Consider the following 21,622-nt stretch of genomic DNA (forward strand, 5'->3'; position numbering starts at 1 on the left):
GGGGCAGAACCAGGACAGTGTCCTTAACTGACCTCACCCGGTGTTACCACCACTTTCCCCCTCCACTCGGCGTCCTTCCAGGTTTACCCTGCCTGACTCTTCGCCCCAGACATTCCCTGAGGCCTGCCCAGTGCTGGGCGGTTGTGTGCTGGGCTCTGGGGGACCGCGAGCTCACCGCTGGGCGCCTCCACCTTCCTGTCCCGTTACTACCCACCAACCTCACCACCACCAGGGGGATCCAGATATTCTCACATTTGACCTGATTCCTGCCCCAGCTCGAGGAGCACAGAAGGGCCCAGGATTTGGGACTTGGGACTAGGGAGACATAAGCTGCTTTGACAGCGGTTTCTGAGAAGGGGGTCTCTGGATATCCCACGAGGGAGATTCCTGAGACAGGTGTCTTCATCGAAAGTCAACTAATACTCCGATGGGAGAAGGGCTGTGCATGCTGGCGCCTTGGTTTTCGAAGTTCTGCGCTTCCCTTCTCCTGTCCATCCCTGAACCTAAGTATATACGCTGGACTGATAAGCACGGTTTCTTGCAGGCCTCACTGAGGAGCATTGCTGGAATATGAGGAGGCTCATATTCTGGAGCCTGGAGGCATTAAAGTTACATTGGAGCACACAGTTTTCGGGGACATTGAACTGCTCCGGGAATCCACAGGAGCCCTCTGACCCAACGGTCTCAGGAGGGCATGAAAAGGCGACAGAATCGCGTGAAAGGGAGCCGCGATACCTATATAGACCTCCAGGGGGCAGCATCGACCAGGGGATGGAGTTCTTCATCCGCTCAAACTTGGCCGACTGCTGAAGTGCCCCCTTCATGCTCCCTTCAAGCTGAAGCAACTGAGGGACTTTTCCTTCAGTCTAACAACATTCAGTCCTGTGGCTTAGATGGGTCCTTGTGATCCCCAGGCTGAAACTCATAACTTCTGGCTAACATCACCGCCCCTCAAGCTTCTCCTTCACTTTTTTCCTTTTGCTGATGACAGACACACTGGCCTCACAGACCCAGAAGCATCAGGGATCACTCCTTAGGACGGGACTGTGTCAATATCCTCCTTCCCTTTGCTAACCTGTAAGACTCGTGTCTGTATCTGGCACATCGGTCCCTGTCTTTACCTAGTGTCATAGGAAGGACCTGGAGGTGTCCTTATGGATTGTAATAGCGCCCCAATGCTAAGGGATCTCTGTCCTTTAAAGAAATATCATTTCCCTCTATTTTTACACCTCGGTGCCCTCAGCTTGTCCTGAGTTATTTCTTAACTGGACTCTCTGGGAAATATCTACTCTGTGTCCAACAGCTCTGTTTCTGCATAAAATGGGGGTGCCCATCTCAGCATCAATTTCAGAGCTATTGAATGTGGACATGTACCCTGAGGACAAAAGAAATAAGAGATTCCTCCTTTCTTCCCATCCTATCAATATGGACCCACCCACCCTCTATTTAAGAAGGGTGGCTTTTCAGATTTTAGGAAATCAGGCATGACGGAAGCAGGCAAATTGGCTGGGTTCCAACATAGATTTAGGGTAAAGATTCAAGGAAAGAAGGAGAAAGCAAGACCAAGACAACTTTGAAGGGAAAAATAGAATCAGCTCTCTCCATCCTGGGGAAAATGGATGTAGCAATTCATGTTGCATTTGAGTTTATAGAGTGTTTTCAGATACAAAGTTCATTAAACCAAGGCATATGTATTGATCCCCTTCTCTGTGTTCTGTGACAAGCACTGTAGATTCAGCAGAGAATAAATCAAGGTCCCTGAAATCATAGAGCAGATATGTCATCTCACCAAATTCACACACCTGTCCTTGGAGGTGTTCTTCCTGGTTCATGTGCTGGAGTAAGTAATGAACCCAACACCACACAGCCGTTCAGTGGTTCGAAACTTCTGTGCCCCAAATTCACCTGTTCCATGACTCCAGGCTGGGAGTCATGGAGCTGAGGAAGCAGCTGTCTGCAGAGAAATAACAAATTAACTCTGGTGAAGTAAGAGTAAATGATTAGAAGGATCTTTACAGAACTGAGGGAAAAGCTGGACAGGCAGGATTTAGAAAGGACAGAAGCCAGGACAATTCCAGGATTTAGGGACCAAGGGTCAGAAGACTGGTGGGCGGGGAGCAACGTGTTCTCCTGACCTGGCTTCCTTTCCACTCTGAGACATTGCTGGCTCTAAGGCAAGGCTCTTAATCAGCATCCCAAAGGATCTGTGAATGAGGATGGGGAAAAGTACATTTTATTTTCACTAGCCTCAAAGTGAAATTCAGTATTTCTTCAGTTGTCTGTAGAGAATTTTTAAATAATACTAAAATCGACTTTTTATTGTTACCATGCACCAGCAATTCTACAATGATAGTGACAAAACACTGCTGCCTGTGGTGCAGTGCCCTCCCACTCCACCTCTCTTGGTATATCACCGCACACAGGAGAATTAACTATTTTCAGTTCACATACACACACTTAGCCTTTGGAGATTCCCCTTTACCCTCAACTCTCCCTCTCTCCTGAGGCCTCCTCAACCCGATCGTCTGTAATCCCATCCCCTGCGTGGGCAATGATTTCATGGCCATCAAATCACCTTCCATCAAGGGTTTGAATATAATAACCAGCTTCCTCTGCATTCCTCAAGGACACGTAGTCCACACCAGCTGCGTGCCTAGCAAAGAAAAGGAGTTTCTTAATTTGTCCAGGCTTGGAACACTCCACTCAGAGGTGTTCTCTGACCTCCTTCGGCACCAACGGATCATCCTCTGAATCCACTGGATGAAATATATTTTTGATGATGACAACTCACTCATGGTACATTCTGGTTGGCCCATCTTGCCTCTCAGGTCTCCAGTCCAATTGCTTCTGTTGCAGAGACAGCTTCTTCTTGTAGATTTGAGGCATCATATCACTCCTTCAGCTGAAACTTTGCCACTTTGACCTGTAATGTGTGGCTTCTTAATGTTGTGTTAATTTCTGCTGTACAGCAAAGTGATTCAGTTATACATATATAGTTTTTTTATATTCTTTTCCATCATGGTTTATCTCAGGATATTGAATATAGCTCCTTGTGCTATACAGTAGGACCTTGTTGTTTTCTGCTCTATATGTAATAGTTTGCATCTACTAACCCCAAACTCCCTGTCCATTCCTCCCTATAGCTTCCAATTTCATCTTCATCGAAGAGCTGTGATGCAAGATCCAAAGATTTCCTCTTCAAATAACAGCAAAGCCCACCTCCTTTAAGATTTCTTTGATTTTCTTTGTAAAACTTGACCTTAAATTCTTCTGACGATCTCTCATAATAATGCAAAATTTGGATGTCAGCTGTGTAAATTCACCTACTGTAATGTCTAGAGGCAAATTAGATATATAATACATTTGTATTTCTATCTTTGTGGACATGAGACCATCTTGCTTCTTCCTCTTCTCTCCTCTCTTTTTGGGATCAGTGGGTTTGAGGTTTTTCTTGCAGAAGTTCCTCTGCATTCCTAGAATTGACGTCTTGTATTTTTGCGGTAGAGCTAGACATGCTATCATTAGAGAAGCCATAATTGGTCTGATATGTAGCAATGAAACCTTCTGTGATCTTTGGGAACCAAGCCCCCCTCCCAGAGATAGGCAGTGACCCCAAGCTGCTGCCCCCAAAGAGTCCATTTTTCTACCAGGATCTTCTTGGGTGTCTCTGATCTTGGAGTCATTCTTGCATTTGCAGCTGCTCATCAAACTCCTCATTCCCATCCAAGGGGTGGCTACTTGGCTTTCCTACCTAGCACAGGGCAGAGGCCAGGTGAGCCAAGAGGCTGCTCCCCTGGGCTTGGGAGCCACCACCGAGTTATCTGAAATGCCTGTCCAGACACTGTTCTCAACATTTAACACACTAAGTCACTGGCTCAGCACAACAACCCTGTGAGGTCAGAACTATTGTTATCCCCATTTTACAGCAGAGGAAATGGGGGCCCAGAGACCTTGCCCAAGGTCGTGCATGACAACGCTGGGATTTGAATCCAGCAGGTCTTCTCTAGAGGCCACATCCTGAACCGTCACTTCTTATAGCTTCCCAGAGACTAATGAGATGATATCCAGCCTGCCTCCCATCCCTGTTTTTATATTTAAGAGTGAATATGTAAACTCCCTGGCCCACCTACTCTACCGCGTTGTTGTCTCCACCACACTCTGTGCTTTCTGGCTCTGACCCACGTGCCCCCTCCTGAACCCACCCTCGTGCCCTCTAATAAGCTGGGAGTCTCCTCCTACCCTTCACTTCTCCTTGGAGTGCCCCCTCCATTTCCTGGCTTTAACCGAAATTGAACTCTCCCTGGAGGGTACTACCTCCTCTGCAGGCTTCTGAAATGACAGCTGTTTATTTTCTTATAGGTGAGGGTGCTTTCATTGCTCCAGATTGCTGCCTCCAGACCCTCCTCCTCCACCCCACCCCACCCCCAGTTTCTGCTTTAAAATAACCCTCTGCCTCCGGGGCTCAGCCATTGGGCTAAATTGCTGTCTTCCTTTTTGCTACTGTCTGTCCCCTCCCAGACCTCTCCATCTCGCTCAGGGGGACTCTGGCACTCGGCAAACTGTCTGTCTCTTCCCATCTCATTGTCCAAGGAGGGGACCTGTTGCCCACCTGACGTCTGAACACCTTGGTGACTTCATGCCCTGGACCTTCTCCACTCCGACTTGGCCACCCTTCCTCACTGTCACACCCTGGACCTTGTCATCTGCAGCGGCTCCTCCAGAATCACTCAACCCCCATCTCCTAAGCTTCCCCCCTTCAGTCTCTCCTCCTCTCGCAACCATTTCTCAGTCTCCCGGGACCTCCGGGTCACTGGTGCCTCCCTTCCTCCAGCCCATCAGCCCCACCTTATGTGGCTACACCTGTGTGGTCCTTCATTTCATCAGCTCTCTCGACAGTATCCTGAACTGCCTTGCCCCGCTATATTTCCATCCTTTGTATGTCTCAGGCAAAACCTCAACCCTGGTGAGCCTAATGATCTTTCTTCAGGAGTTTATTCTTCAAGCTAAGAAGTGTTGGAGGAAGTCTCGAGCCAGGAAATGGTCACCACTCCTCATTCGTGGTCCCTAAGAGGCATTGCTTCGTTAACCAGTCACATCAGGCTGGTCATTGGCTACATTAAACTCCCTGTTACTGGAGCCTATGAGATGCCTCTCTGTCTCCACCTCACATTCAGTTGATGATCTTGCTCTTACATCACAGAGAAAACTGAAGCCATTAGAGGTGGACTCCTTCAATCACGTGTTACCAAATCCACATAGCACCTGTGTCCATCTCTCCCTGTTCCTTCAGAAAAGAGCGATGGTTTTCCAACTTGGCGCATCAGAATTGCCTGGAGGGCGTGTTAAAACACGTTTCCTATTCAGCGGGTGGGTGGCTAGAATTTTCAGTTGTAACTAGTTTCCAGGTGACGCTTGATGCTGCTGGCTGGGGACCCCACTTTGAGAACCACTGGAGCAGAGGCACTGCCCTCCTCCTGCCCAAAGCCAGTTTCTCTACCCGTGACTGCATCCCATGTCCTTGATTACCCTCCCCCTTTTCCCCTCCTGAATCTTCAGCCTCTCCCTCTCAAAATAAAACACGAAAAACCAACCCCCACCTCCACCTCACCTCCTCCTCTGACCACTCCCTGTACCTCTCCATCCCCTCACCCAGCCTCACTCTCTCGCACACAGCGCGTGTACATTGATGGGATCCTAATTTGAAAAGACATGTATAAAAGACATTTGGGGGTTCATCTGAGTATATTCTGTACATCAGGTGGTATTAGGGACTGACTGTTATTTCCTTAGCTGGAGGAAGTCCTTATTTTGAGGCCATGTGTGCTAAGTGTTCACGTGTGAAGCGTCACAATCTCCTAAATTTTCACATGGTTCAAGGACTAGATCTAAATATGTAAATATTTGTATGTATGTATGTATAAAGGATAACGATTTTAAATTAAGTGGTGGATGTACAAGTGATCATTATACTATAGTTTCAACTTTTCTGTATGCTTGAAACTTTTCATAATAAAAAGTTGGGGGAAAATTCTCTCTCTAGTCCCTCACTTCCACTCACACCTCAACCCTCTTGGGCTGGTGTCCACCTCTCCCAGGCCACACAGGTGCTTTTTTTTATGACCCTCATTTCATTAAATCCATTATTTAGTTTTCTTCTGCTTGACCTCCCTCCAGTATTCAATGCTTTTGACCAATTCTTTTATTTATTTATTTATTTTTGGCTGCGTTGGGTCTTCGTTGCTACACGCAGGTTTTCTCTAGTTGCAGCAAGCTGGGGCTACTCTTCGTTGCGGTGCACGGGCTTCTCATTGCGGTGGCTTCTCTTGTTGCAGAGCACAGGATCGAGGTGCCTGGGCTTCAGTAGTTGTGGCGCATGGGCTTAGTTGCTCTGCGGCATGTGGGATCTTCCCGGACCACGGCTTGAACCCATGTTGCCTGCATTGGCAGGCGGATTCTTAACCACTGCATCACCAGGGAAGCCGTTGACCAACTCTTCATTGAAACACAGTCTTTATTTGGCTTCCAGGACTGAGCACTCTCCTGGGTTTTCCCCTCTCACTCTGGCTGCTCCCTGCTCCTTTGTTGGCTCATCCTGCTCTATTTGGTCGTATTGGAGATCCTCAAGGGTCCTGAGCCCTAGACCCTTCCTCTTCTCATGCTACACTCTGCCTCCAGGAGATCCATCACTCCTGACCTACGGCTTCAGTTGCTATCTGCTGATCACTCTCAAATTTATGTCTTTCCTCTGATCTCCAGACTTGTGGATCTGACTCCCTACCTGGCATCCCTACTTGGATGTCTCAAAGGTACCACAGACTTAGCATATTCAAAAGTGAATATGTAAAAGTGAATTCGAAGTGAATATGAATATGATCACAAACAGTGTCATGCTCAGATCTGGACCACAGGGGCCCTGCTCTGGTCCACAGACTTTAGGGGACCTCACCTATCATGTGCCACATTTATGAAGCCACACCTGGGCACCTTTGTCACTTGGGATCCGGCCCTCAGTTCTGGCACAGCACAACCTGAAACCCTGACCTTCTGCTCTCATAATTAACATCCTTCCGGCCCCAGGGAAATGCTTCTGCAATCTCTTACCCTATATCCTGGAAACAAAAGATGACTACAACCGAATCCTGAGCAAGTTTGAGGTTGTGTCTCTGCCAGATTCCAAAGCACACACTTTTGGGGGGTGGGGAGACGTTAAGCAGTAGAAGCTCATTACAACAACCCAATTGAGCAAATCTTCATGGCTGCATTGCCTCTGTTGCTTTGTATTTTTTTCTTTAAAAATAGTAATTTAAAAAAGCATTACAGTTATAGCTAAAGCTCATCCCATTCCTCTCCTTTCTAGGTGGGAATTATCATTCTGAAGTCACTGGGAATTATTCCCATGCATATTTTCTACTTTAACAAACAGGCTTTTGTTAATATAAGTATAATTTATTTATTTTTGGCTGCGTTGGGTCTTCATGGCTGTGCGCGGTCTTTCTCTAGTTGCAGTGAGTGGGGGCTACTCTTCATTGCGGTGCGCGGGCTTCTCATTGTGGTGGCTTCTTTTGTTGTGGAGCAAGGGCTCTAGGCGCGTGGGCTTCAATAGTTGCAGCATGCAGGCTCAGTAGTTGTGGCTCGCTGGCTCTAGAGCGCAGGCTCAGTAGTTGTGACACATGGGCTTAGTTGCTTAACCACTGCGCCACCAGGGAAGTCCCAACAAATAGGCTTTTTTTAACATGTATCATTGTTTGTGTATTTTAAAACGCATAAATATCATACAACATCCACTTTTGCAACTTTCTTTTACTTATATGTTGGTAAATAAGTCATTTATTTTAACTGCTGTGTAGCAGTCCACTGTAAGAATAAACCGTACTTTATTTATCTATTCCTTTAAGGACAGATTAGGATGTTTCCACGTTTTCTTGACAATCACATGATACTGCAATGCCCATTCTTATCCTTGCCTCCTTGTACATATGTAGAAATTTTTTTTAAGAGTTATGCATGATCAGGGTTTGTTTATTTATTTAATTTATTTTTGGCTATGTTGGGTCTTTGTTGCTGCGTACGGGCTTTCTCTAGTTGTGGCGAGCGGGGCCTACTCTTCGTTGTGGTGCGTGGGCTTCTCATTGTGGTGGCTTCTCTTGCTGCGGAGCAAGGGCTCTAGGTGTGCGAGCTTCAGTGGTTGTGGCTCATGGGCTCAGTAGTTGTGGCTCACAGGCTCAGTAGTTGTGGCTCACGGGCCTAGTTGCTCCATGGCATATGGGATCTTCCCGGACCAGGGCTCGAAACCGTGTCCCCTGCATTGGCAGGCGGATTCCCAACCACCGCACCATCAGGGGATCCCCTATAAATGTTTTCCTAAGGAATACATCTAGAAGCCGGAGCACTGGGTTTTAGGGTATGTGTATTTTCAGCATTAAGTGTTGCCAAATTTCCCTTCAAATTTGTTATAGCTGTTCACACTTCAAGCCAAAATGGATGAGTTCCTAATATCCCACATTTTTGTCAACACTTGGTGTTATCAGAGTTATTTTAATTTTGCTGATTTAGTAAAGTAGTATCTCATGGTTTGGGTTTGCATTTCTGCATTATTAGGGAAGTTGAGCATCTTTTCCTATGTTTATTAGCTATTTGGCTTCCTCTTTGATGACTTACCTGTTCATAGCTTTTGCTCATTTCCCCCTGCCTTGTCCTTTTATTTTATTGATCTGCAAGAGTTCTTTATAAATCCTGAATACCCATCCTTTATTGGTCATATAGGTTGTAAATAGTCTCACAATCTGTGGCTTGTCTTTTTGTTTTGTTGTTTCTTGTCTCATAGAAGTTAAAATTTTTTTTAATGTAGTTGTATGTGTCAATCTTTTATTGCCTGTGTTTTTGTATCTTGTTTAAGAAATCCTTCCCTATGCTGATATCATCAATGTATTCTCTTGTATTTTCTTTGAAGAACTTAAAGTTTTCTTTTTCACATATTTAAGGTATCTGAAATTTATTTTTGGATCTGTTGTAATGCACGGATCCATTTTGTTTTTCATTTGGATAGCCAGTTAACCCCAGACAAGTCAAGAAATAGTCCATCCTTCTCCACTGACTTATGTTCCTTTTGTCATATACAAAGTTCTCATATCTCTGCGGGTCTGATTCTGGACCCGTGGTCTATCTATTTGTCCATGTGTCAGGCCTACACTGCTTAAATCACTCCAGCTTTAAATCTGTGATATACGGTGAGGCAAACACTCCAGTATTCTTGCACTTCAAACTTGTTTTGACTTTTTTTGGCCATTTACTCTTCCACAGGAATTTAAAGAACAGCTTGTTAAATAGAATTTAGATTAGAATTGTACTAAATTCTAGAACTTTTTTTTTTTTTTTTTTTTTTGCGGTACGCGGGCCTCTCACTGTTGTGGCCTCTCCCGTTGCGGAGCACAGGCTCCGGATGCGCAGGCTCAGCGGCCATGGTTCTCGAACCTAGCCGCTCTGCGGCATGTGGGATCTTCCCGGACCGGGGCACGAACCCATGTCCCCTGCATCGGCAGGCGGACTCTCAACCACTGCGCCACCAGGGAAGCCCTCTAGTACTTTTGATTAGAATTGTACTAAATGTATAGATTTTGATTAGAATTGTACTAAATGTATAGATTTGAAAAAAACTAATCAGCTGTATATTGAATTTTCCTCCTCATGAGCATGGCATATCTCTCCACTCTTTTTTGTCTTCTCTTCATGTTCTCCAATAGAGTTCTATAATTTTCTCCATAAAGCTCATGCACATATTTTGCTATATTGATTCCTAAGTACCTTATAGTTTTTGTTGCAATTACAAATGGTATTTTCTTAAAACAAAATTTGTTTATTGCTGTTGTATAGCCATATTGATGTTTGAATATTCATCTTGCCCCCAAAACGGTGTTAGTTTTAATTGTTTGTAGGTTCTCATAAATTTTCTATGTAAATAATCAATCATCTATGTATAATTATGGCTTTACTTCCACTTTTTCTTATTGTGCTAGTTCAGACCACCACCACCCCCAGCACAAGTTGAATAGAAACAGTAAAAACTAGTATCTTTGTATTAGTGTTGGAAGTTATTTTCTATTCCTAGTTAGCTAGATTTGTTTTTTAAATCATTAGTGTTAAACTTTATCCAGGTGCATCTCTACATATTGGGACAATCATATTTTTTCCTTTTAATATGTCAATGCTGTAAATATCATTAATAGATTTTTTAAAGTAGACCATCCTTGTATTCCTGGAATAAACTCTGCTTGGTCACACATACACACGTGCATATACACATGCACTTGCACAAACTCCATTGGATTCAGTTTGCTAATATTTCATTTAGGATTTTCAATCTTATAAGTTCAATTGGTCCTCTTTTTCCATTGTCTGGGACGGTCTATATAAATAAATAAACAGTTCCTTGAAGAGTTAGCAGAATAATATACTTATAAGGCCATTTGGGTAGTGTGTGTGTGTGTGTGTGTGTGTGTGTGTGTGTGTGTGTGTGTGTGTACTTAAAATTTCTCATTCAATTTATTAGAATTTATAGAGCTGTCAGGCTTTCTATTTCTTCTTGAGTCAACTTTGGCTGTCTTTCATCTAATTTCCCCAGCTGTTCAGGACTGAGACCTCATCTGTCTCTGGGTGGCTGGTGAAACAGAACAGGTTGACAGAACCTGTTCCTTCCCAGCCCCCTCCTAGTAACCGTAGCCACAGTCAGCTCACCCTCTGGCTTTCAGTTTTCTCTTTGTTTCTAGCACCTGGGATTTTACTTTCCTTTTGAGAACTCAGTTATATGTTTAATTTTTTTCCTTTTTATCAGTATTTCTAGGTGATGGTGCTTTTAGATTTTCCACATCCTCCATCTTGCTTGATTCTGAAGTTGTTCCCATTTTACAGATAAGAAGGCTAGGGTTCAGAGTGGTTTAAAAGCCAGCTGAAGGTCACACTGCTAATCCTTTTACCTAGTTATTGAACCCAGATTTCTGGTTCTGAATTCTCTGCTGTTGCCATATTATTCCATGCTGCCTTCTGAGGCCAAAGAGGCAAAACCAGGAAGGGGCATTAGGAAGTCAAAGGGAGAAGGGGTCTCATGGGCAAGGTGGAGGACTCTGGGACGGAGGCTCAACCGTGGACGGACAATGCCAGGAAGCGTGGAGGAAGGAATGGTGTTAAGGAAATGACATATGGGACTCCTGGGCTGCAGCTTTTGGAGGGAGAATCACGGCCTCAATCCATCCTGAGATCCTGAAATATGCGTCCCCTGCCCCAGATCCAGGCATGCATGCATCCTTTCAACCAATATTTCAACTCCATATTCGTAGAGTGTCCAGTTCCAGGTCCAGGGAATGACAAGAGTGAGCATCTGCAATCCTGGCTCCTGCCCTCAGGGAGCTTACGTTCCATGGGGAGCCAGACACCAATCGAGTAATCCCCAAAAAACACAGATCTGCAACCACACACAGTACCTCGGAGAAAGAGTGCGCCTTGGTGTGGGAGCTCAGAGGAGGGGAATTTGACCCGAAAGGAAGGTCTGAGTACCTTCCCTGAGGATGTGGTAAAGGAGCTGAGATCTGAAGAATGCACAGGAGCTAACTTAAAAGAGAAATGGAAGAAGCCTTTCGGGTGGAGGGCCCAGCCTGCGGGAGGAAGCACGCCACGGTGGAGTAGAGCGCTAGGGAGTGACAGGGGTGAGTAGTGGGAGGTGAGGCTGGAGAGGCCGGTGGGGCCACACCCCAAGGGGCCTTAGAGGCCAGGTTAAGGACTTGGGTCTTTAACTTAAGGTCGGTGGGAAACCATTGACTGTGTTTCAGCAGGGTGCCTGAAACCATCAGATTTGCATTTCAGAAAGGTCTCTTACTCAGGCATGCCTCTTGTTTCAGAGAAGGTCTTTCCGGCCTCTCCAGTGATCTCAGTGATTCAGAGAAGAGCCAGACAGTCCAAGTGGTCGCTGGCCCAGGGAGGTGGAGGGATGGAGAAGAGTGGACAGACTTGAGAGATATTATAGTGGATACACTCGTTAGGACTAGATTCAATATTGAGATGCTCACCACGAACACCTGAGATCACATGCTTCAAAGGCGGGGCCACATCACACACCTGTTTGTGGTACCCAGGTCCTAGAACAGTCCTGACACATGGTGGACTCAATACATAGTTTCTGAAAGGGTGAAACTGACCAGCGGTCTCCCAAGTGATCCTTTTACCTTAGAGGTTCTTTCATCCCTTCCTGCATGTGGCAATAATCAGCCTCTCTGATACATCATCGGGAGAAATCTGCCAAGTTCTAAAGAGTTTTCTTTGGGGGAAGTTAATACAAGAACTAAGGTCTACCTTATCCTTGAACATGAACAATAACAATAAATTTACTGAAGGTGCCGCCCAAGGCGGAAACTCCCCTAGCAGAACCTCCTACAAGAGTGAATGATGACGTGCCATCCTCCGGGCCACGCTGGGCCCCAGGGTGCCAATCTGGAGGGGATGCTCCGTGGGACTCCCTGCTGACTCTTGTTCAAAACCAGTTTCCCAGCACATGAAGAAGACAGTAAGTGAGGAATCCTGCGGAAGAAGTGCAAATGCAAGGAAGTGCTTGTACTGGCCAGGTGTTTCTTGTCTTCTTCCACACAACCCTGTTCTACTTTTTCCACACCCAGAACCTCCCACTTTCTCCCCCAACCTCCCTTGGCTTCTTCCACTGGTCTCCATCTCCTCCATTTCCCTTCCTTCTCCTTGGATACATGCCTCTGCCTATTTTCACCTTTCAATAAGAGGCCCATGGTGCTGCTGGAAAAAGCAGCCTCCGTCTGGGCTTTATTCTTAGTGTGAAATGCAGTGAAGGTCACAGAAAGCCCTGAAACAGGGCCCGTGGGTCCAGGAGTGGGCACAGGGAGATGGCCTCATCCGATGGGGTGCTGGGTGTAGCTTTAGCACCGGAGGCAATAAGCAGCCAGCGGCTTCTGGGGGAAGTGATGGGGTTGGGTGGGATTTGTGGGCAACTAGAATTTGATGGTGGGGGTTGTCATGGAGATCTCTGGGGATTCAGTTATCTCTTTAAAAAATCCCTTCAAGAAAATCCCGGGAAATCTGATCCGTCTGTGATGGCAGTAGGTCTCAGGCAGCCTGGTTAAACTTCTCAGATGGAGGACAGGAGATTGGAAGTACAGATTCTTTTCTAAGAAACAGGAAAAGCTCTTTTCCTGGGGGATTAGATTGTGGACTAGAAGTGAGGTGGACCTGGCCATTCCAGCCCTGAGTAGGTTCCGGTGAGACACTCTGATCACCTAATGTGGTGGCTCTGGCGGGGATGGGATGGGTCAGGGAGCCGTGCCCCATTATGCCTCCCACAGAAGAGGCAAGTCACTCCGACTGTGGAGGGAGTCTGTCCCCAGGGCTGCCCTCCTGGAGTGCTGCGGGGTTGGCGGCCCGCTCTGTTCATCCCTGTCCTTCCCACTGGGTGTGGACGGTTGTCAAAGCAGAAGGGGGCTCTGAGTGAAGCCACAGCCATGGAGGCCAGAGCCATAGGGCCTGTCACCTGTGTGGGAGTGCAGGGGCAGGGTCAGGTGGCCCCGTGGCTGCAGCACTTCCCACACTGGGGGCAGGGAAAGGGCCTCTCACTCAAATGGACCAGGCGGTGCTGGGAGGGGTGGGAGCATGACAAAAGGAGGCTCCACAGTCCAGGCCAGAAAAGGGCTTTGGGGTGGGGGCAGGGGCTGCTGGGAGGGACGTGGGACAGGGTCAGCTGTGACAGCAGAGGGGTCAAGGGGTAGATGGGGAGCTGGAGGTCTGTCCTGCCTTCTCCTTCTCCTCTGCCTTGGCTCCCAGCCTGTAGGGGAGGGGGATGAAGGTGAGAGCAGCCAGGAGGAGGGGGAGGCAGAGAGACCAAGGTGGCGCAGGCAGGCTGAGCCCCACCCTGAGGAACCCAGGGCACAACTTTCCCGTTAGCAGTTTGCCAGGGTTTTGAGGGCAGCTGGGTGACAACCAAGCCCTCAGGGTTTGGCCTCACCTGGGCAGGGGTCTCCTTTGGTCCTGGGCTCTGGGGCTCAGCTTCTGCACTTAGACACATAATCTGCTACGGTTTGGGGACCAAGAAGCCTGAAAGAGATAAAATGAGGGGGAGACTAACAGAGAGAGAGGCTCCCCTCCCCCACAGGCCCCCCACCTACTTCCTTCTTCCCTCCCGTCCATCCAGCCTGGTGGCACCTCCTCTGAGAAGCTCTTCCTGACCACCCTGCGGCTTCCAGTGATGCCCCTGCCCTGAGGCCTGGCATCCCTCCAAGGGGACACTTGTCATTCACTGTAAGGACCAGAGCATCTACTGCAGGGGTTCTGGGCCCCGAGCACATCAGATTCACATGGAGGGCTTGTTAATACACAACTGCGGGCCCCACCCCGCAAGTCCCTTTCCTATGCGAGGTCGTGTGGTTCCTAAGTGGCGAGGTGGAGATTTGGACCCCGATCAGTCTGAATCGAATGTCTTTCTTTCTCCACCTTGCTCCTCTGGGTAGTTGCTCTCCTTTTATCCTCTGTATCTTGTCTCTCAACAAAATAATCAGGTTCCCTTTTGTATACTTTGTGTCTCTCACTTTGCCTCACCCATAGGTGCAGGCTTCACTGACAGAGGCTGAAAGACTTGGGGAGCTATCTCAGGGAGTGGGGGTGGAACAGAATTGGAGCAACCCCCGCCCCCTTCTGCCAGCACTGGGGAAGGGGAACGCCTGGTCAGGTCAGGTCAGGCAGTCATTTTTTCTTTGTTGTGGGCAGAGGAGATGGACCTGGAGCAACAGTTCTGTATGTCACTCACATGGTGCCATCTAAAGAAACAGGCAGCCTGCGAAGTTCAGCGTCTCGGGGGCAGAGGAGGGTGACAGAGCACTGGCAGCAGAGAGGGGTCCGAGGAGGAGCGTGAGAAGCGGAACGGCGGAGAGGGTGGGCCGTGGTGTGGACTGGGGCCCTAGGAGAGGAGAGACGGGGGACCAAGGCTCGCAGGCGGCTCCAGAGTGAAGCCAGAGGGCGGGGGAAGAGGCAGAAGGGCCACCGGGTCGGGTAGGGCTGGCGAGAACGAGGAGAGTGAGGAAGTGTCGCTCCGGGCAGCCGCTGGAACCAGAAGAGAAGCCGGGTTCATTCCAGACTCTTCGGCTTCCGCCTCGGTACCTCCCGCGACTCCTCGCCATCGTTTTCTCTCCCTTGAAACTCCGGGAGCGACACCCACCTTCCTCCCGCCCTCACATCCCGGGAGCGTCGCCCCCCTGGATGCCTGGGGTGGGAGAAAAGGGGAGCCAGGATCGGGGATCCAGGGAGGCGGGGGTAGAAAGGGGCTTATACGAGGGTGAAGTGGGTGTTGTCTATTTCTACAGGGCGAGAGGTCTCGGGGGTGGGCGCCCGGTCACCTGGGCTGGAGGGTACCCCCTGCGTCCGTCGTACTGAGGGTGAAAGGGACGACGGGCAGCAAACGAGAAACGCCAAGCGTGGAGTGAGGTGCCCTCGGGCCGGCGAGTCTGACGCCGAGTCTGACTCCTTAGCCGGGAGGGCCGAGACTAGACTGAGCGAGCCACGGGAATTTGGGGCGGAGTGGGGTGGGGGCGCGAAGGGCAACGGAAACAGGAAGTGAGGGGCAGAGAGGCCAAAGCGGGTGGCGGGAGGCAGCGTCAGTCCCTCCTGGGGAGGCGATCCTCTCCACCTCGCCGGGGCGTGGCGCGCTACGTGGGCCCCGGACCCCGCCCGCGGAACTCGAGGCGTGGGGGATGCGGAGCAGCGAGCGCTTTACTGGATGCCCCCACCTGGGCTCTCCGCTGCCGCCGGGACCGGCACAGAACTACAACTCCCGGGCAGCCCTCCCTCCGCTCAGCCCCGCGGCTCGGCGGGCACCGACCGGCTCGCTCGCTCCTGGGAACTGTAGTCCCTGGCCCTGCCCGTCTTCTTCGGGAGGCTACCCGGGGGCGGGATATGTGCAGGGAGGTTCTCGCAGCCCTCCCCCCATCCGCGCCTTTTCTCTCCAGCTTTAGAAACCAGCTTCTCGCAGGGACGAGGAATTGTACCCCTTCCAAACATCTCGGGCCTGCCGCGTCACCCTCTTGAGCCACTTTCCTTCTTTCCCTGTGGTATTGAAACCCGGAATCTCAGCCTGGGCATTCAGGTCATAGGGGGAAAGCTTGGGATCTGACTTCACACCTCTCGGCTCTCCACCCTGTCTCTTACAGCTTCACAGGTCCTTCCAATTTTCGTTCACATTTGCTGATCTGAAGGTTCAGGAAAATGGGATCTACACACCATGAATACCCTTTGACATTTCCTCCCCATTTCCAAGGCTGATTCTACATGATTTCTAGGGTTCCCTCCCCGATCTTTGTTTTCCTCTCCTTCTACTAACCCCCGATAAAGAGACACAAAACCACAGGTTTCAAAGAGGAATAAAAGCAAATTTGTTGTTGTTGGTAGAAGGGCATGATGGGAAGGGCTCTTCACCCTTCCCAACATCTTGCATGGATGGGAGGTTGGGGGCAATAGAAAAGGCAGTAGATGGGGGCGCAGGCCCCACTCTGTACAATATAGAAGAATCTGATATAGATACTTTGTATAAAAGCCACTTGTCCTCATTTGTGTCCTCTTGCTGGCTGGCCGGGCTGGGGGGCTCTGGGGGACAAAGAAGCTGGGTGGTGGGCCAGGACTCAGGGACACCCCATGGTCCCCATCCCCTGGCTGTCCCCTTGAGGGGTCACTTTGGATCCTTGGTGGGGGCATAGCAGAGCTCCAGTGGTCGGGACACTTTCCAGAACTTCTCATTCACCAGCTCCAGGGTTAGCGAGCCATTCAGTGTCTACAGAGGGGGTGGATGGGGGAGGAGAGGGAAGAGGAAAGTAAGTTGGGAAAGATAGTAAAGGAAATGAATGAGAGGAGAAAAAAAAGGAAGAAGGAATAATAAATGGGGCAAATCACGGACACGGATGATGGGGAAGAAGGATGGACAGAGAAGGGAGAGATGGGAGATGCAGAGGGAGAAGAGGGCTGGTCAGTTAGGAGGTCAGGATCTCGGTTCTGCGTCCCCAGGCCACTCTCCCTCCTCTCCTCTCACACCGCTGCCCTCAGAGGCTCTCACCGTGAAAGCTCCGCCCCCGGGGGCGATGTAGATGGTATACTGCTTTTCGCTGACACCCTCCAGACTGGGCAAGGCAGGCTCTTCAGGGCCGTCACCTCCTCCGGCGCCCCCACCCTCCCCACCTCCCCCATCGGGTCCTCCGGCGTCAGAGGCGCCCCCTCCAGGCCCTCCTGGCTCCCCCGCCTCTTGCTGCTGCCTCCGTTCGAGGGCAATGCGCAGGGCCAAGTACTTGGAGAGATGGTCCACTGTGGCATTCCCAGTTGTCTTCACATACCTGGAGTGGGAGAGAGGGCAGGTTGAGGGCACAGGAAGCCTCAAATGGAGAAGGGAAGTTGGGGATTTCCCAAAGGGCCTCTGGGTTAGGGATTCTTTCTGGGTTTGGGCGAAGCCCAATTCTGATGGAAGATCATGAGACCTTTGGTTTCTCAGTGGTCTGGGGAAGGACGAAACTCTCACCTAGTCTGGCAGTATTCTCCCTTCTCCACGAGCAGGGGGTGGGGCCGGAACACGAGCTCAATTTCTCCACCTGGCTCTGGGGGACTGGGAGCCCCGGGAGGGCTTGGGGGGCCCAGGGTTCCCCCTCCCAGGGTCCCTCCCCGGTCACCAGAGTCTTCAGAACCAGCACCCCCACCCACCCCACCAGCGCCACCTCCCCCTGTCCCTACGCTGCTCCCCCCTGCGCCCCCTCCACGGGGTCGCTTGGGAGCAGGGCCTGGGGCAGAGTCAGGGGCGGAGTCTGAGCTCACATCCTCTCCATCCCCCTCTCCCTCCCCAGGCTCTCCTTCCCCCCCACTCATCGTTGTGGTCTGATCTGACCCAGGCATCGGCCGCCTCACACGCTGGGCCCTGTGGAAACAAGTGGTTGAGGTTAGAAAGCACCAAGGATAAGGGGTTTAGATTTTAAACTTCAGAAAATTAAGAGATCAGGGAAATCTTAATGATGATACCTAATATTTATTACATACTGACTACATGCTAAACACATTGTTAAGTATTTTGCACTGATTGCCTCAAATTATACAAATCCTATGGACACAGGTAATTATATCATCTCTATTTTATGGTTGAGGAAACTGAGGCTTAGAGAGGTTAAATAACTAGTTTGAGACCATAGTCTCTTTGCCTCTCAAAGCGTGGTCCAAGAACCAGTAGCACAGCCTTGTAGAGATGCAGAATCTCAGGCCCAACTTGTGACCTACTGAATCAGAATCTGCATTTTTAACAAGACTCTCAGGTAATTTAGATGCACATTAAAGACTGAGTGATGCTGGACTAGGAGGTGATTTAATTCCCAGCAGTGTGAACTCAGAGCTCATGCTCAAAAAGCACTCTACTGTTCTAACTTCCAGAAAGTTAGAAGATGAGCTATTTCCTTAAGAACAGTAGTACAAGCTACAGTTTACATCCATGACCTCCAGGCGTGACAGTTAAGACTGTGATCAGCACTCAGGATGCTGAGGCTTAGAAGCAAAGACAGCCCCAGGAGTCTGACCCACGGATCTGTCCCATCAGCACCGCTGCCACCTTCTTCGTGGCCCCCGAACCTGTGCATGGCCTGCATTCGCAGCCCCTCCTCAATGCTGGAGCTCAGCGCCTGCTGGTTGTGCAGGCGGCTGAGGCGGATGAGCACCCTGTCTTGGTGGGCCTCATATTCCTCCCGGCTGGGGTAGATCTTAGAGATCAGAGCATCGAAGTTGGGGTCTGGCCGCAGAGACCGCTTGGATACCAGCTTCTTTCGGCAGGTAGGGCACTCCTTGTTCCTGGTGTGGGAGAAAGGAGGCCCTGAGGAGTCAGTCACCAGGGCATGGAGGGTCCAACTCTTGTCCCCCTCCCCCCATCTCAAACCTGTCCCTCCTGTTACCCGCTGCGCAGGGCCGTGACAATGCAATCAGAGCAGAATCGGTGGAGGCACTCCTTGGTTGTCATCGTATTCTTCAGCATGTCCAGGCAGATGGGGCACATGAGCTCTGAATGCAGTGACCGAGGGGAAACTGCAATTTCTGTGCCATCCATGATGGCTTCCTGGAGGCGTCGATGAGTGGAAAGGTGGTGGGTGGGTTGGGGGGAAAGGGGTTTTAGAAACAAGTGGTCCATGAAATTGGAGTCTTGAGAAATACAGTGAGATGTCAGAATCTGGGTACCTCACGTTGGCCACATGAGGAAATTGGGAATTCTAAGAGTAGGAGCTTTGGAATAGGAGGATCTGAGGTTTGGTAATAGGCCTGGGGATGGGCGTGGCACAGATTTTCCATCTGTGGAAGACTTACTTGGTCAACAGAATTTCTTACAGTGCAGTCCTGGTACTACCTATATCAGAATCCCCTAGGATGCAGGTTAAAAATGCAGATTCTGGGGCTTCCCTGGTGGCGCAGTGGTTGAGAGTCAGCCTGCGGATGCAGGGGACACGGGTTCGTGCCCCGGTCCGGGAGGATCCCACATGCCGCGGAGCGGCTGGGCCCGTGAGCCATGGCCGCTGGACCTGCGCGTCCGGAGCCTGTGCTCCGCAGTGGGAGAGGCCACAACAGTGGGAGCCCCGCGTACCGCAAAAAAAAAAGCAGATTCTGGGGTTCCATCCCTTTACTGTATCACAATGTTACAGGTAGGGCCAGCGGGAATTCCATTTTTAATAAACTCCCAAGGTGAGTCTTAAATGCACTGACCTATGATGCGGACCTGAGGAACGGGGAAGGTAATTTCAGCCTGTTTACTATCTTTCAAATGAAGATAGTAATACTTGCTCTACCTCTCTGGCACGTCTGTTTTTAGGATTAAATGAGATAAATGTGAAAACGCTTTGAAAGATTAAGGTAATTCAAAGGGCCGGGGAGTGTGAAATCGGGCAGAATGGGGCAAAAAATGGAAGAGGCTGTGAGATGGGGGTCTGGGGAAAAGGAGTAAGTTGTAAGGGGAGAATCCCTGTCACCTGAGGGGTCCGGTGGAGCTCATACAGACTCAGTTCCCACGTTTTGCTGGCATTCTGGGCATTCGCCGGCGTCGTCATGGTGACCGGGCACAGACCCCCACGAGGGCTCCACCGCCGGGGAGGAGGAGAGGTAGGCTGGGGAGTGGGGGAAGGGGGAAGGGGAGGAAGAGTGTTAGGGGGGCCGCCCCTCGCGGAGACCCCGCCCTCCCTAGGCTCCCTCCTCCGCCCCCCACTCCGCGCCGGCGCGGCCCCTCACCAGCTTCCAGTTGTCCGCGCTCCCGCCGCCACAGCGCCTCTTCCGGGGCCCGGCCTCCCCGGCCGAGTTCGCTCGGTCCGCAGCCGCTGCTCAGACAGCAGCTCCCGCTGCCGCCGCCGCCGCCGCCATGGCCCGGGCGCTGGGGCCCTACGTCACTTCCGCCTGCCCCTCCACTCCACTCCACCCCCCGCCGGCAGAGACGTCACCCGCCAGTCGCGGCGCGGGTGGGAGGCGACGTGGACGCCCGGGTTCCCCACGGCCCCCGCGAGCAGCCGGCGTCCCCGGAGTCCCGCGCTACGTGGGGATCGCAGTCTCCGTCCCCTGGCCAGCACCGTCGCGCGGCCGACCTCAGCCACTGTCCCCTTCCAAGGCCCCCACTCGGGGCCTCCGCTCTGGAGGGCGGGGCCTGGGATCTCTCGGACCCCGGGAGGGGACAGAGGGAATTGGAAAAGGGGCCACCTCCCCCATTCCGCGTCCCCTGGCGGCTCTGGGGAAGGGCGCCCCTCCTCCCCACACACAACTTCTCCATAACCCCAGCCCGGGATTCCGGGGAAAAAAGAGTTGCAGAGGAGCCTCTGCCGCTACAGTCCTTCAGTCCTGTGAACGCAACTAAGTTCCGACGTGCCCGGGATTCCCTTACCACCCTGGTGACCTGCTCCACCCTCCGCTTTGGCTCTCCCTAGACCCTCCGACCCGCTCTCCCTTCGAGGTTTGGGGGCGACGGCTCGGGACGTCCAGACTCAACTCTCGGCCAGAGCTAGAGACTCGAGAATTGCGTTTGGACAATCAAGAGCCGCGGCCCGGGGCGGGGGAGGGAGGCACACGGGAGGTATGGGGGAATGGAGACACCACGCGGAAGCAGGGACACAGACACACACACAGACACACACACACACACACACACACACACACACACACACACACACGATGGGGCCCCTATCGGGGAGGGGTTGTGCGCGTGTAGGTGGGGGGCACAAGGGGCCGAATGTCTGGAGTGGGAAGCGGGCAGAAGTCTCCTCCAGGACTTCCCAGTAAAGGAAGGCGACCGGGAGGGAAGAGAAGAGGAAGGGGCAGAGCGATCCCCATTGAGGGCAGGGGATGAGAGGGATACGGGGGAAAAGAGACCGTGATGGGCGTCTGTCTCCTCCAGCTTGAACTGGGGCTCCCGGACTTGGGCTGCAACTGCCAGGGGGTGGCCTCTTTCTGGGACAAGGCAGCAGTGGGTCCCCTCGCCCCCTCCCCCAGTTCCCCCCTACTTCCCTGTCCTCGCCTTCAGTCCGTGGCCAGTCCTTATGTGGGCTCCAGAGTCGATTAGCGCGGACCCCCTCCCCTTCCTCCTCCTCCT

At 51.0% G+C, this 21,622-nt stretch overlaps 1 protein-coding gene and 1 pseudogene across 1 annotated transcript; both read right to left on the reverse strand.

Annotated features, from left to right (window-relative positions):
• Positions 1-2,929: 2,929 nt before the first annotated feature.
• On the reverse strand, positions 2,930-8,679 carry LOC101323381 (17S U2 SnRNP complex component HTATSF1 pseudogene; annotated as a pseudogene).
• Positions 8,680-16,400: 7,721 nt separating this feature from the next.
• On the reverse strand, positions 16,401-20,437 carry RING1 (ring finger protein 1). Its single transcript, XM_033864451.2, has 7 exons — positions 20,278-20,437; positions 20,022-20,156; positions 18,960-19,120; positions 18,643-18,858; positions 17,555-17,944; positions 17,099-17,372; positions 16,401-16,819 (listed from the first exon to the last, which is right to left on the reverse strand). Exons 2-7 carry the CDS (start codon positions 20,097-20,099, stop codon positions 16,718-16,720), a joined length of 1,221 nt encoding a protein of 406 aa, XP_033720342.1. The 5' UTR covers positions 20,100-20,156; positions 20,278-20,437; the 3' UTR covers positions 16,401-16,717.
• Between the last annotated feature and the right edge of the window lie 1,185 nt (positions 20,438-21,622).

This window comes from Tursiops truncatus, chromosome 10 (assembly GCF_011762595.2).
Source record: "Tursiops truncatus isolate mTurTru1 chromosome 10, mTurTru1.mat.Y, whole genome shotgun sequence".
Classification (NCBI taxonomy): domain Eukaryota; kingdom Metazoa; phylum Chordata; class Mammalia; order Artiodactyla; family Delphinidae; genus Tursiops; species Tursiops truncatus.